Below are 15,263 nucleotides of genomic sequence, written 5' to 3'. Positions count from 1 at the left end.
CCCTCTCGTTATTTTGTAGTAATACTGGATTAATACGGTCACCCCTGGGAAAAAAAAACAATAAAAAACAAATAAACACGCATCCGTGATCTTTCTTCTGACAAAAATTCCGAAATTCCACATTTTTGCAGATAGGAGCTTGAAACTTCCGCAGTAGGGTTTCTGATACGCTGAATCCGATGTTGAGATTTTCATTAAAGTTCTGTGACTTTTTGAGGGTGTTCCCCCCCTTTTTGGAAAATAAGGCAAATTTTCTCAGGAGCGTAACTTTGGATAGGTAAAACCAAACTTAATGAAATCAGCATAAAAATCTGATTCTATTGATGTATCTATGGGTATAAAAATTCCGGTTTTTAGAGTTTCGTTACCACGAACTGTTTGAAAATTAAATTGAAAAAAAAAAATTTCAACTGAAAGTAAGGAGCAACATTACAACTTAAACGAACAGAAATTAAACGAATATGAAGGGGGTCACCTTCTCCTCAACACTTCACTCTAACCGCTAATGTTTTTTAGAACTTTTAAAAAAAGCTTCTTATTGTTCTAATTAAACGACACTTGTGTTTCAGGAGTCGTTCTTAAAGAGTTGAGACATAACTCAAACTTTAGCGTAAAGAGCGAGGTGTCAAGAAGGGGGCAACCCCCTTCATATACGTAAGAATTTCTGTTCGTTTTAAGTTTTAATGTTGCTCTTTACTTTCAGTTGAAAAAAAAACTTGTTTTTTATATTTAATTTCTGATCATTTTTTAAATAATCCCAGGAAATCTGGCCCCACCTCCACGGAGAAATACCCTCCCCACGGATATATCCTCTAGACAATTCAATCCCGGTGAAAATTTACCCAGGACAATTACCCTTAACAACTCCACGCGCAAAAATTGAGACGGAAAAGAGAAAGCAAGACTTCTAGAAAATTTCCCCAGTGTATGATTTCTCCTGAAAAGTTCACACCCGGAAACTTCCCTCTCCATGGAAAATTCCACCGTGGAAGAACTCCCAGCAGAAAATTCACCCCCCCCCTCCAGCCTAAAATGTATACATGCTTTCCAAAAAATACTACGCGTAAAGAATGGGCAAATTTTATAACTTAAAGACCTTTCCCGTGGGGCTGTGGGGTGGGGATCATATTATATCTAAAGTTATATTTATTGGGCCTTTCAACTATGATAAACAAAATGGCTATCTCAAAACTTTGATTGGATGATTTTGGGGAAAAAGGTGCGGGGGGGGGGGCTAGTTGCCCTCCAATCTGTTTGGTTACTTAAAAAGGTCACTAGAATCTTTAATTTCCGTTCGAATGTGCCCTCTCAGGATATTCTAGGACCACTGGCATAAGATCACCCCTGAAAAAAAAGAAATAAAAACAAACAAACAACGCATCCGTGATCTTTCTTCTGGCAAAAAAAAAAAAAAAAAAAAAAAAAAAAAAAAAAAAAAAAAACACAATTTTTCAGATAGGAGCTTGAAACCTCTACAGTAGAGTTTTCTGATACTTTGAATCTGATGCTATGATTCTCATTAAAATTCTATGACTTTTAGGGGGTGATTCCTCCTTATTTCGAAAATCAGGCAAATTTTCTCAGGCTCTAAACTTAATGAAACTTATGTATTTGAAATCAGCATAATAAGCCCAATCTCTTGATATATCTGTTGGTATCAAAATTCCGTTTTTTAGAGTGTCGGTTACTATTGAGCCGGGTCGCTCCTAACTTACACAGTTCGTTACCTCAAACTGTTTGACAAGCACCCATAGTATGGTTTATCCATTAAGTTATTTTTTTTATGTTCGAACGCAGGGAGGAGGGAAGGTGTCTAGATGATATAATAAGAAAAATTTCCTGTAAGTTCCGCTATTTGTCCATTCTTATCATATTGTATTTGGATTGGGAAATATACACATACGAAAATTTTTTGGGGAAATTCTCTTTGGGGGTTTTCCATAGGGTTGTAAGCTATGCAATTTGCTCATTGTTTACATATAGTATCTGTTATTGGGAAATACACGGAAGTTTTTCGAGGCTGAACTTTCCATTGCGTGGATTTTTTGGGGGAAAATTTTTCATGGAGATGGAGCGGGTTTAGGAATTCCCAGTATGATTTGAAAAACGACTAAAAATTAAATGAAAAATAAACAATTTTCAAAAGAAAGTCAAGAGAATATCCAGGGGAAATTGTTCGGAGAGAATTTTCTGCGAGGAGGAAATAGTCCGGAGAGAATTTTCCAGCACAGGTGAATTTTTCACGGGGGGGGGGGGGGGGGTCCGCGGGGGAAAGAACTTCCGGGCAAAATTTTCACGGAGAGGGGAGGCGGATTTTCCGGCATGATTTGGAAAACGAACAGAAAACAAATAAAAACTATTGAAAAACTGAATCAATTATTTAAGGAATAACACAAGGATACAAGTCTATAGCAGCTAATTCAGGCTAAGTTATTAATAAGCCTTTATTGCTTATTTTGTTGAGATCAGCTGATTTCTCATTTTGTAGTGCTTACCAACATAAAATAAAACTAAAAGTAACACAATAGACACGAAAGTGAGTGCTTAAGAGTAATCTTTTATAACTAAAATCCTGGAATTAAGGCGCATCTAGGTTAAAACTAATGAATTTCAGAAGTTTCTGATAGCCTACAAAGGAATTTCTCAAATTCCATAGATGTTTAATGTCTTGTTGGTGTAAGACAGTAGTGATTGTTAGTGACTCAAAAGTTTAAAAGCATGACTATGAGGAAGCATATTCGGGGTTTTTTCCCTGGGGACCGGGAACTTTTGGAGAAATTGGGACAAAAAATGGCAAAAAGGGGACTTATTGGTCCAACTGGTTTGTTTGGTATCGGTATTGGCACCTGTTTTATTGGTATTTAGTTCTATTATTAGCGTTTTTTATTTCATAATATTCTTTGGTTTAATTATTTTTGACCACATTCGAACCTTTTACGACGTGAATACACCAACGCATAGTTTTAGAGTAATAACTTTTCTGTAATCTTGAGACTTCCGGCGTAAAATTAATAAACTTCTTATTTTATTCTCCTTTGATAAATTGCTGCTATTGTTACTACATCTTCGAGCCAAATGCACATAAAAAGAAAATAAAAACATGTTTATTACCTGCTGAAACCAAGTATGTCCTTGTTTTGTGGGGAAATTTTTCCTGCCAGCACGTTCAGTGAATTCAGTAAGTCTGTTGCCATAACGGTGAGACAGGGTATTTTTAGAGAGTTCTTGAGACCTTACATGCGCTAAAATAAAACTGGAATTTAATAAAAGCGGATTTAAACCGCACATACATCTTTTCGAAGTCTTTCCAAAGAATTAATTTAGTGAAACATTAAAATATGAGTAAACATAATCTTCAATTTGTTAGAAATTATCTCTTATCTGTATTATCCTACATCTTTGTTTTGCTTCATTTTGATATTAAAAAAACATTGTAATCTTGTGCCTGACCTCTTTTATTATAAACATTACAATAACTGAAAAGAAGTACCATTCGATTCCCTATTCGAAATTGTTTCCAAATATAATAGTCGCTACCGTAACAATGGTGTCTCAGCGCCTCTCCCCCCAATGGGGCCAGATATAGTCCTAGGCTATGTACAATTTTGCTGATTCTGTTGGTTTGCATTATCTTTTGTACGTAGTTTTCATCAATAGCTGCTATATAATACATAAAAATACCAATTTGAAAAAAAAACTAATCTGTAAAGTTTTGCATATTAGTTTATGGCTATCTCTGGCGCCATAAGGAGGGGGTGTTATGGTGCTTTTCCGAAATCTTTTGTGCTGCTCTGCTATCCAATGTTTTGACCAAAGGGATTTTATGTGTGCAAAGAGGAAATATGTAGTTTCATCTGGAGTCACATATTAATGATTCCCGGAATCATATTACGAAATAGGTTACGGAATAAAATTGTCTAGGGTAAATTATTAATTCGGCAAAAGATCCAAACACTTAAACATGACCAACTCTTCTTCTGTTCTTGTATGCAGGAATAAATCTAAGAAAGATACAAGAATCATGTTCCATCGGTCAGTATGATAATTTCATTATTAAAAGCTTATATAACACCACGTCAGGATTTACGCAGAGGCCCCTTAGGGTCTAGGGGCGCCCAATGCCGAGGGACGCAAAAAAAAGCACTGCACTGGGCCTAGGGCTCATTGGATTGGATATTTAAAGAGCTAGTGCCCTCTTTAATAGTCGAAAGTGATTTGAGGGCAACTAACCTCCCTCTCGCGCCCATCATTTCCCCAAACACATCCAATCAAATTTTTTAGATAGCCGTTTCGTTCAACCCCCCACACAGCCCACAGGGTAAGGGTTGTATTTTATGCCCTGGGGGCATATAAGATTTCTATAGAAAGTGTTTAATAATTTCTGAGACCACACTGGCTAATCATGATAAACAAAAAATCGCGAAGAAAAGAAGAAAACGAGGACAATTAACAGCCAGTGAAAAAATTGAAAAATTATGCAAATATTTCGGTCAAGACCTCCGCTTGACGGTCCTCAGTGCAGAATAAAACTGATAAAAATATAAAAACCAAACCTTAAAATAAAAACACCTAACTAAAATTGGACGACCCTTTCCTAGTAACTATTCAGTTACCCTTTCACCGTTACTAGGAAAGGGTCGTCCAATTTTAGTTTGGTGGTTTTATTTTAAGGTTTGGTTTTTTTATTTTTATCAGTTTTATTCTGCACTGAGGACGGTCAAGCGGAGGTCTTGACCGAAATATTTGCATAATTTTTCAATTTTTTCACTGGCTGTTAATTGTCCTCGTTTTCTTCTTTTCTTCGCGATTTTTTGTTTATAGAAAGTGTTGTCGTACACAACACATCCAATCAAAAAAATTTGATTGGATGTGTTTGGACAGCCCTCAGGGTCAGGTTGTAATTTATGCCCTGGGGGCATATAAGGTTTTTATAGAAAGGGTTGTCGTAGAAACTTAAAAAAGGGCTGATTAGATTGGAAATTGAAAGGGATAGTGCCCTTTTTAATGGTCGAAAGTGATTGAAGGGCAACTAATCTCCCCCTCACGCCTACCATTTCCCCAAACACATCCAATTAAATTTTTAGATAGCCATTTTGTTCAACGTAGTTGAAAGCTCTGGAAATTAGATCTTTGAGGCTGACAACCCCGACAACCCTCAAGGCAAGGGTTATAAGTTATGCCCTGGGGGGATATAAGGTTTTTATAGAAAGTGTTTTCGTAGAATCTTCAAAAAGCGCTCATTCGAATGGAAATTGAAAGGGCAAATGCCCTTTTTAATAGCTGAAAGTGATTGGAGGGCAACCAACCCCCCTCTCACGCCCACTATTTCCCCGAACACATTCGATTATATTTTGAGATAGCCATTTTGTGCAACGTTGTTGAAAGGTCCGGAAATTATGTCTTTGAGGATGACAACCCCCCCCCCAAAGCCCCAAGGGCAAAGGTTGTAAGTTATGACCTGGAGGCATGCAAGGTTTTTTTTATAGAAAGCGTTGTCGTAGAAACTACAAAAACGAATCATTCAAATAGAATTTGGGAGGGTTTTTGCCCTTATTAATATTAAAAAGCAATCGGAAGGCGAATGCCCCCCCCCCCCCACGCCCAACATTTCCCAAAACACTTCCGATCAACATTTTGATATAGCCATTTTGTTTAACGTAGTTAAAGGGTCTGAAATTATGATTTTGAGTATGACAATCCCTCCACAGCCCTCAGGTTAAGGTTTTAAATTATGCCCTGGGGGCATATAAGGTCTCTATAGAAAGTGTTGTTGTAAAAACTTCAAAAATGGCTTGTTTGATTTGAAATTAAGAGGGCTATTGCTCTTTTAAATATTCGAAAGTAATCGGAGGGGAATCACCCCCCCCCCCCCGCCCAACATTTCCCCAAACATTTCTGATCAACATTTTGATATGGTCATTGCGTATAACATAGTTGAAAGGTTCGGAAATTATGTCTTTGAGGATGATAACCCTCCCCCCATAGCCCTCACGACAAGGGTCGTAAGTTATACCCTTAGGGCATATAAGGTTTTTATAGAAAATTTTGTCGTAGAAGCTTCAAAAAGGGCTCAACCGATTGTAAATTCAGAGGACTAGTATCTTTTTCATGAGTCGAAAGTGATCAGAGGGCAAATGCCCCCCCCCTTGCGCCCGTCATTTCCCCAAGCACTTCCAATCAAAATTTTTAGATAGCCATTTTTCCCAACGTATTTGAAAGATCTGGAAATTATGTCTTTGAGGATATCAAATCCCTCCAGCCCTCAGGGCAAGGGCTGTAAGTTATGCCCTGGGGGCATATTAGGTTTTCATAGAAAGCATGGTCATATAAACTTTGGAGAGGGATCATTGTATTTGTAATCAGACACTCTAGTGCTCTTTTTAAGAGTTAAAGTGATCGGAGGGCAGCTACCCCCCCCCTCACACACACAAAGACACGTCGTATTGTCCCGAAATGCATCTAATAGAAATTTTGAGATAGCCATTTTATTCAAAATAGTCTAAATATATTATAACCATGCTAATGGGGTTGAAATAAACCCCAGAGATTAGGGGCAAGGATTGTAAGTTATGCCCAGGGGGTATTTGAGGTTCTTATGGAAGGGATGATTGTTTAACCTTAGAAGAGGCTTAATTTTTCCCCCTGAAAAAGACTATGTCAATATAAAATAAACAGATATTAACTAAAAGAAACTTTTTCCACAAAATAAGTTTTTCAAAAAAAAGGTAAAGAACTCAATTAAATCAAAAATGAATAAAAATAGAATCAAATAATCTTCAAAGCATACAACTTCCACAAATCAGTATCTATAAATAAATGAAACCCAAAACGAACAGAAATTAAAACAAATAACAGTAGAGGAGGGGGTACCAGCACAGAACGAACACATGTGCTGCCATCTACAATTTAGTTTAATGCTGACGGGACATAATTTATTCAAGGATTATCGATCGAGTCTAATGTGGGTGTGTCAAGGTCAATCGATCTGTTGTTGTTGTTGTTTGGCCACGAGCGAATGACATGAGGAGTGATTTACATAATCGATGGGGGGATTATTGATTCACGTCTGGGTGGAATTATGAAACAATATGGTCATAGAGTCCCTAGGGAGAAAGATTACGTAATGGGATCAATGACCTAAATTTCACAACAACAACAACGACCTTGACATTCGCTGAGAGCGTGCACTTACAACAACATCGACCTTGGAACACCTGTGCTGTCGACCTCAATTCACCTATCGTGAATCAATAATTCCCCTTAGAAACAACAAATTAATTTCCCTTTGTTGACAGATCAATCAATCAATGACATCATCTGTCAGACTTTAAAAATTTTCGCCTAGAAACGATTCTCCAGGAATAGATCCAAGTCATTAATGTCTTTGCCTCGGAAACAACTCTTTTGGTCGAACTCCAAAGGATATTAATAACCAAAGGCCATGGAAACAATTAGGCAAGAAGCATCTTAGCGATGAATTGTTTTAGCGCGCGAAAAGGTTTCATATTAATTTGAAATGTTTTAGTGCAGAGATGCCAATAATAAAGGAACACGCTGAATTTACGTTTAGGGATTATTTGGGCGAAACCGTTTTAGACAGGTTATGGAACTATTTCGGCGTAACGGTTAGAGACATTTTAAAAGAAGATTTTAGGAAAGATTTTAGAAGACAATTTAATGGTGAAACTCTGTGGTCGTTATAATACACAAGTTTCATTTGAACAGTGTTGTGAGGTCCTCTAACCCAACCCCAAAGGGTTCCAATCCTCCTACCCCAACCCCGAAGGAACCCCCGGTCCTCAAAGGCCCCCAAGCTCCCAAAGGCCCTCCACCGGTCCCCAAATGTCCCCCAGGCCCCCAACTGCCCCCCGGACCCTCAAAGGCCCCCCAAGCTCCCAAAGGGCCACCGGCGCCCCAAAGGCCCACCCAGACCCTCAAATGCCATCCCCGGGCCCCCCAAAGGCCCATCGAGCTCCCAAAGGACCAACGGGGTCCCAAAGGCCATCCACCGGTCCCCAAATGTCCCCCAGGCACCCAAAGGCCCTCCCTGTGCCCCAAAGGCCCTCCCTGTGCCCCAAAGGCCCTCCCCCGGCCCCCTCCCCCTCCTCCCTCCTCCTCTTCCTCCCACCTTCTCCTCCTCCTCCCTTCTCCCCCTCCTCCTCCTCCTCCTCCTCCTCCTCCCACCTCCTCCCTCCTCCTCCTCCTCCTCCTCCTCCTCCTCCTCCTCCTCCTCCCACCTCCTCCTCCCCTCCCCTCCCCCTCCCATTCCCACCCCATTTTTTATACTTTTTTTGTGCATTGAGACACAGAACGACCCCCTCCCCCGGCCCCTCCCCCTCCAAAGGTCTGATTTTTTCAAAGTTCATTTTGAATTTCTTTCATTGAAATGCAAGAGTTGGAATATTTCAGTAGTGTTTGGTTGTGGTTTACCTTGTCACAGTTACATTTTCTTGATTTTTCAAAGTTCATTTTGAATTTCTTTCGTTGAAATGCAAGAGTTGTAATATTTCAGTAGTGTGATGTTGTAGTTTACCATGTCACAGTTAAATTCCCTTAATTTTTCAAAGTTCATTTTGAATTTCTTTCGTTGAAATGCAAGAGTTGGATTATTTCACTAGTGTTTGGTTGTGGTTTACCATGTCACAGTTACATCCCCTTAATTTTTCAAAGTTCATTTTGAATTTCTTTCGTTGAAATGCAAGAGTTGGAATATTTCAGTAGTGGTTGGTTGAGGTTTACCTTGTCACAGTTACATTTTCTTGATTTTTCAAAGTTCATTTTGAATTTCTTTCATTGAAATGCAAGAGTTGGATTATTTCAGTAGTGTTTGGTCGTGGTTTACCTTGTCGCAGTTACATTTTCTTGATTTTTCAAAGTTCATTTTGAATTTCTTTCGTTGAAATTCAAGAGTTGGAATATTTCAGTAGTGTGTTATTGTAGTTTACCATGTCACAGTTACAATCCCTTAATTTTTCAATGTTCATTTTGAATTTCATTCGTTGAAATGCAAGAGTTGGAATATTTCACTAGTGTTTGGTTGTGGTTTACCTTGTCACAATTACATTTTCTTGATTTTTCAAAGTTCATTTGAATTTCTTTCCTTGAAATGCAAGAGTTGGAATATTTCAGCAGTGTTTGGTTGTGGTTTACCTTGTCACAGTTACATCCTCTTGATTTTTCAAAGATCATTTTGAATTTCTTTCATAGAAATGCAAGAGTTGGAATATTTAAGTAGTGTTTGGTCATGGTTTACCTTGTCACAGTTACATTTTCTTGATTTTTCAAAGTTCATTTTGAATTTCTTTCGTTGAAATGCAAGAGTTGGAATATTTCAGTAGTGTGTTATTGTAGTTTACCCTGTCACAGTTACATTCCCTTAATTTTTCAAAGTTCATTTTGAATTTCTTTCGTTGAAATGCAAGAGTTGGAATATTTCAGTAGTTTTTGGTTGTGGTTTACCTTGTCACAGTTACATTCCCTTAATTTTTCAAAGTTCATTTTGAATTTCTTTCGTTGAAATGCAAGAGTTGAAATATTTCAATAGTGTTTGGTTGTGGTTTACCTTGTCACAGTTACATTCCCTTAATTTTTCAAAGTTCATTTTGAATTTCTTTCTGTGAAATGCCAGAGTTGGAATATTTCAGTAGTGTATGGTTGTTGTTTACCTTGTCACATTTACATTTTCGTTTTTTTTCATAGTTAATTTTTTATTTCTTTCATTGAAATGCAAGTGTTTGAATATTTCATTAGTGTTTTGTTGTGGTTTACCATGTCACACTTACACTCTCTTGATTTTTCAAAGTTCATTTTGAATTGCTTTCGTTGAAATGCAAGAGTTGGAATATTTCAGTAGTGTTTGGCTGTGGTTTACCTTATCACAATTACATTTTCATGATTTTTCAAAGTTCATTTTGAATTGCTTTCGTTGAAATGCAAGAGTTGGAATATTTCAGTAGTGTTTGGTTGTGCTTTACCTTGTCATATTTACATTTTATTGATTCTTCAAAGATAATTTTGATTTTATTTAGTTGAAGTGTCAGAGTTGGAATATTTCACGAGTGTATGGTTGTTGTTTACCATGTCACAGTTAAATTTCCCTGATTTTTCAAAGTTTATTTTGAATTTATTTATTTGAAATGCACGAGTTGGAATATTTCAGTAGTGTATGGTTGTAGTTTACCTTGTCACAGTTACATTTTCTTGATTTTTCAAAGTTCATTTTGAATTTCTTTCATTGAAATGCAAGAGTTGGAATATTTCAGTAGTGTTTGGTTGTGGTTTACCTTGTCACAGTTACATTTTCTTGATTTTTCAAAGTTCATTTTGAATTTCTTTCGTTGAAATGCAAGAGTTGGAATATTTCAGTAGTGTTTGGCTGTGGTTTACCTTGTCACAGTTACATTTTCATGATTTTTCAAAGTTCATTTTGAATTTCTTTCGTTGAAATGCAAGAGTTGGAATATTTCAGTAGTGTTTGGTTGTGGTTTACCTTGTCACAGTTACATTTTCTTGATTCTTCAAAGTTCTTTTTGAATTTCATTCGTTGAAATGCAAGAGTTGGAATATTTCAGTAGTGTTTGGTTGTGGTTTACCTTGTCATAGATACATTTTCTTGATTTTTCAAAGTTCATTTTGAATTTCTTTCTTTGAAATGTAAGAGTTGAAATATTTCAGCAGTGTTTGGTTGTGGTTCACCTTGTCAAAGTTACATTTTCTTGATTTGTCAAAGGTGTTTGTGTAGTCCTATCATTGAAAAGCTAGAGTTCTAATATTTCAGGAGCGTTTGGTCGTGGTTTACATTTTAAGAGTTAAATATTATTTATTTTTCAATTCTCATTTGAATTTATGTATTTTTTTTTAACTAGTAGGAAGATTTAATTAGAGGGGTGTTGTGGTTTAACTTGTAAAAGCTACATTTTCTTGATTTTTCAAAGTTCATTTTGAATTTCTTTCGTAGAAATGCAAGAGTTGGAATATTTCAGTAGTGTTTGGTTGTGGTTTACCTTGTCAAAGTTACATTTTCTTGATTTTTCAAAGTTAATTTTGAATTTGTTTCGTTGAAATGCAAGAGTTGGTATATTTCAGTTGTGTTTGGTTGCGGTTTACCTTGTCAAAGTTACTTTTTCTTTATTTTTGAAAATTAATTTTGTATTTCTTTAGTTGAAAAGAAAGATTTGGACTATTTCAGAAGTGACTGCTCATGGTTTACATAGTCACAGGTACAGTTTCTTGATTTTTCAAAGTTCATTTTAATTTCTTTCGTTGAAATGCAAGAGTTGGAATATTTCAGTAGTGTCTGGTTATGGTTTACCTTGTCACAGTTACATTTTCTTGATTTTTCAAAGTTCATTTTGAATTTATTTCGTTGAAATGCAAGAGTTGGAATATTTCAGTAGTGTTTGGGTGTTGTTTACCTTGTCACAGTTACATTTTCTTGATTTTTCAAAGTCCATTTTGAATTTCTTTCGTTGAAATGCAAGAGTTGGAATTTTTCAGTAGTGTTTTATTGTTGTTTACACTTTCACATTTAAAGTTTCTTTATTTTTCAAATTTAATTTTGAATTTATTTCGTTGAAATGCAAGAGTTGGAATATTTCAGTAGTGTTTAGTCGTGGTTTACCTTGTCACAGTTACATTTTTTTGATTTTTCAAAGTTCATTTTGAATTTCTTTCGTTGAAATGCAAGAGTTGGACTATTTCAGTAGTGTTTGGTTGTGGTTTACCTTGTCACAGTTACATTTTCTTGATTTTTCAAAGCTCATTTAGAATTTCTTTCATTGAAATGCATGAGTTGGAATATTTCCGTTGTGTTTAGTTATTGTTTACCTTGTCAAAGTTACATTTTCGTGATTTTTTAAAGTTCATTTGAATTTCTTTCGTTGAAATGCAAGAGTTGGAATATTTCACTAGTTTTTTGTTATGGTTTACCTTTTAACAGTTGCATTTTCTTGATTTTTGAATATTTAATTTGAATTTATTTCTTTGAAATGTAAGAGTTGGAATATTTCAGTAGTGTTTGATTGTGGTTTACCTTGTCACAGTTACATTTTCTTGATTTTTCAAAGTTCATTTTGAATTTCTTTCATTGAAATGCAAGAGTTGAAATATTTCACTAGTGTTTGGTTGGGGTTTACCTTGTCAAAGTTACATTTTCATGATTTTTCAAAGTTCATTTTGAATTTCTTTCGTTGAAATGCAAGAGTTGGAATATTTCAGTAGTGTATGGTTATGGTATACCTTGTCACAGTTACATTTTCTTGATTCTTCAATGTTCATTTTGAATTTCTTTCGTTGAAATGCAAGAGTTGGAATATTTCAGTAGTGTTTGGTTGTGGTTTACCTTGTCACAGTTACATTTTCTTGATTTTTCAAAGTTTATTTTGAATTTCTTTCGTTGAAATGCAAGAGTTGGAATATTTCAGAAGTGTTTTGGTATGGTTTCCCTAGTAAAAGTTACATTTTCGTGATTTTTTAAAGTTCATTTTGAATTTCTTTCATTGAAATGCAAGAGTTGGAATATTTCAGTAGTGTCTGATTATGGTTTACCTTGTCACAGTTACATTTTCTTGATTCTTCAATGTTCATTTTGAATTTCTTTCGTTGTAATGAAAGAGTTGGAATATTACAGTAGTGTATGTTTATGGTTTACCTTGTCAAAGTTACATTTTCCTGATTTTCCAAAGTTCATTTTGAATTTCTTACATTGAAATGCAAGAGTTGGAATATTTCAGTAGTGTTTGGTTGTGGTTTACCTTTGTCACAGTTACATTTTCTTGATTTTTCAAAGTTCATTTTGAATTTCTTTCATTGAAATGCAAGAGTTGGAATATTTCAGTACTGTTTGGTTGTGGTTTACCTTGTCACAGTTACGTTTTCATGATTTTTCAAAGTTCATTTTGAATTTCTTTAGTTGAAATTCAAGAGTTGGAATATTTCAGTAGTGTATGGTTTTGGTATACCTTGTCACAGTTACATTTTCACGATTTTCCAAAGTTCATTTTGAATTTATTTCATTGAAATGCAAGAGTTGGAATATTTCAGTAGTGTTTTGTCGTGGTTTAACTTGTCAAAGATAAATATTATTGATTTTTCAAAGTTAATTTTGAATTTCTTTAGTTGAAATGCAAGAGTTGGAATATATCAGTAGAGTTTGGTTGTGGTTTAACTTGTCACACTTATATTTTCATGATTTTTCAAAGTTCATTTTTAATTTCTTTCGTTGAAATGCAAGAGTTGGAATATCTCAGTAGTGTTTGGTTGTGGTTTAACTTGTCAAAGTTACATTTTCTAGATTTTTCAATGTTCATTTTGAATTTTTGTCGTTGAAATGCAAGATTTGGAATATTTCAGTAGTGTTTGGTCTTGGTTTACATTGTCACAGTTACATTTACATGATTTTTAAAATTTAAATTATAAATTATTTAATTTAAAATCACTAGATTGAAAATGTAATTATTGTATTTTTGTGGTTTACATTTTCACAGTTAAATTTTATTGATTTTTTCAAAGTTCATTTTGAATTTCTTTCGTTGAAATGCAAGAGTTGGATTATTTCAGAAGTGTCTGGTTATGGTTTACCTTGTCACAGTTACATTCTATTGATTTTTCAAAGTTCATTTTGAATTTCTTTCGTTGAAATGCAAGAGTTGGATTATTTCAGAAGTGTTTGGTCGTGATTTACCTTGTCACAGTTACATTTTCTTGATTTTTCAAAGTTCATTTTGAATTTCTGTCGTTGAAATGCAAGAGTTGAACTATTTGAAATGCAGAATTGAAATGTAAGAGTTGAACTATTGGCTAGGTTAGCCTACGTACGCGCGCGTACGTAGGCTAACCTAACCTAACTTAACCTAACCTAATCTAACCTAACCTAACCTAATCATACACCTAACTTTTCGCATATCTCTCACCTAACCTAAGCTAACCTAAGTGAAGCGTACGTAGGCTAACCTAACCTAGTCTAAACTAACCTAACTTAATCTAGTCTAACCTAACCATACTCACCGGAAAAGGTTAGGTTAACTTATCATGAGCACTCATGATATGCACATGTGTGTACATGTGTATACATGTGTGTACATGTGACAAGGTAAACCACAACCATACACTACTGAAATATTCCAACTCTTGCATTTCAACGAAAGAAATTCAAAATGAACTTTGAAAAATCAAGAAAATGTAACTGTGACAAGGTAAACCACAACCAAACACTACTGAAATATTCCAACTTTTGCATTTCAACGAAAGAAATTAAAAATGAAGTTTGAAAAATCAAGAAAATGTAACTGTGACATGTTAAACGACAACCAAACACTACTGAAATATTCCAACTCTTGCATTTCAACGATAGAAATTCAAAATGAATTTGAAAAATCGAGAAAATGTAACTGTGACAAGGTAAACCATAACCAAACACTACTGAAATATTCCATCTCTTGCTTTTCAACGAAAGAAATTCAAATGAGCTTTGAAAAATCAAGAAAATGTAACTGTGACAAGGTAAACCCTACGCAAACACTACTGAAATATTCCAACTCTTGCTTTTCAAAGAAATAAATTCAAAATGAACTTTGAAAAATCAAGAAAATGTAACTGTGACAAGGTAAACCACAACCAAACACTAGTGAAATATTCCAACTCTTGCATTTCAATGAAAGAAATTCAAAATGAAATTTGAAAAATCAAGAAAATGTAACTGTGACAAGGTAAACCACAATCAAACACTACTGAAATATTCCAAATCTTGCATTTCAACGTAAGAAATTCAAAATAAACTTTGAAAAATCAAGAAAATGCAACTGTGACAAGTTAAACCACAACCAAACACTACTGAAATATTCCAACTCTTTCATTTCAACGAAAGAAATTCAAATGAACTTTAAAAAATCAAGAAAATGTAACTGTGACAAGGTAAACCATAAGCAAACACTACTGAAATATTGCAACTCTTGCTTTTCAACTAAATAAATTCAAAATTAGATTGTAAAAATCAAGAATATTTAACTGTTACAATTTAAACCGCAACCAAACAATTTTTAAAGAGTACATCTAGTTAAAAAAAACGAAAGAAATTAAAAATTACCTTCGACCAATTACGGAAATAGGTTTGTGACAATATTCACACCAGGCAAACACTACTGACATAATCCAACTATTGAATTTCAACGACAGAAATTATAAACGACCTTTGACCAATCAAGAAAATGTAACTGTGACAAGGTAAACCACAACCAAACACTACTAAAATATTCCAACTCTTGCAT

General features: G+C 35.1%; 1 protein-coding gene across 8 annotated transcripts in view; it reads right to left on the bottom strand.

Moving 5' to 3' along the window:
* Positions 1-15,263, bottom strand: part of LOC148955263 (CUGBP Elav-like family member 1) — a 291,118-nt gene that overhangs the window by 217,646 nt on the left and 58,209 nt on the right. For all 8 annotated transcript variants that reach the window (XR_016142940.1, XR_016142941.1, XR_016142939.1 and 5 more), the window contains exon 2: positions 3,112-3,242. Coding sequence is in view for 5 of the 8 variants with exons in the window: in XM_089101246.1 (XP_088957372.1) it covers positions 3,112-3,194 (83 nt within the window). In the remaining 3 variants the exon portion in view is untranslated. The remainder of the gene's footprint in view (positions 1-3,111; positions 3,243-15,263) is intronic.

Source organism: Artemia sp. Qi Xiang Cuo, chromosome 2 (genome assembly GCF_049724085.1).
Source record: "Artemia sp. Qi Xiang Cuo chromosome 2, ASM4972408v1, whole genome shotgun sequence".
NCBI lineage: Eukaryota > Metazoa > Arthropoda > Branchiopoda > Anostraca > Artemiidae > Artemia > Artemia sp. Qi Xiang Cuo.
Note: the sequence above shows the minus strand (reverse complement) of the source record. Positions and strands in the feature narration are given on the sequence as shown.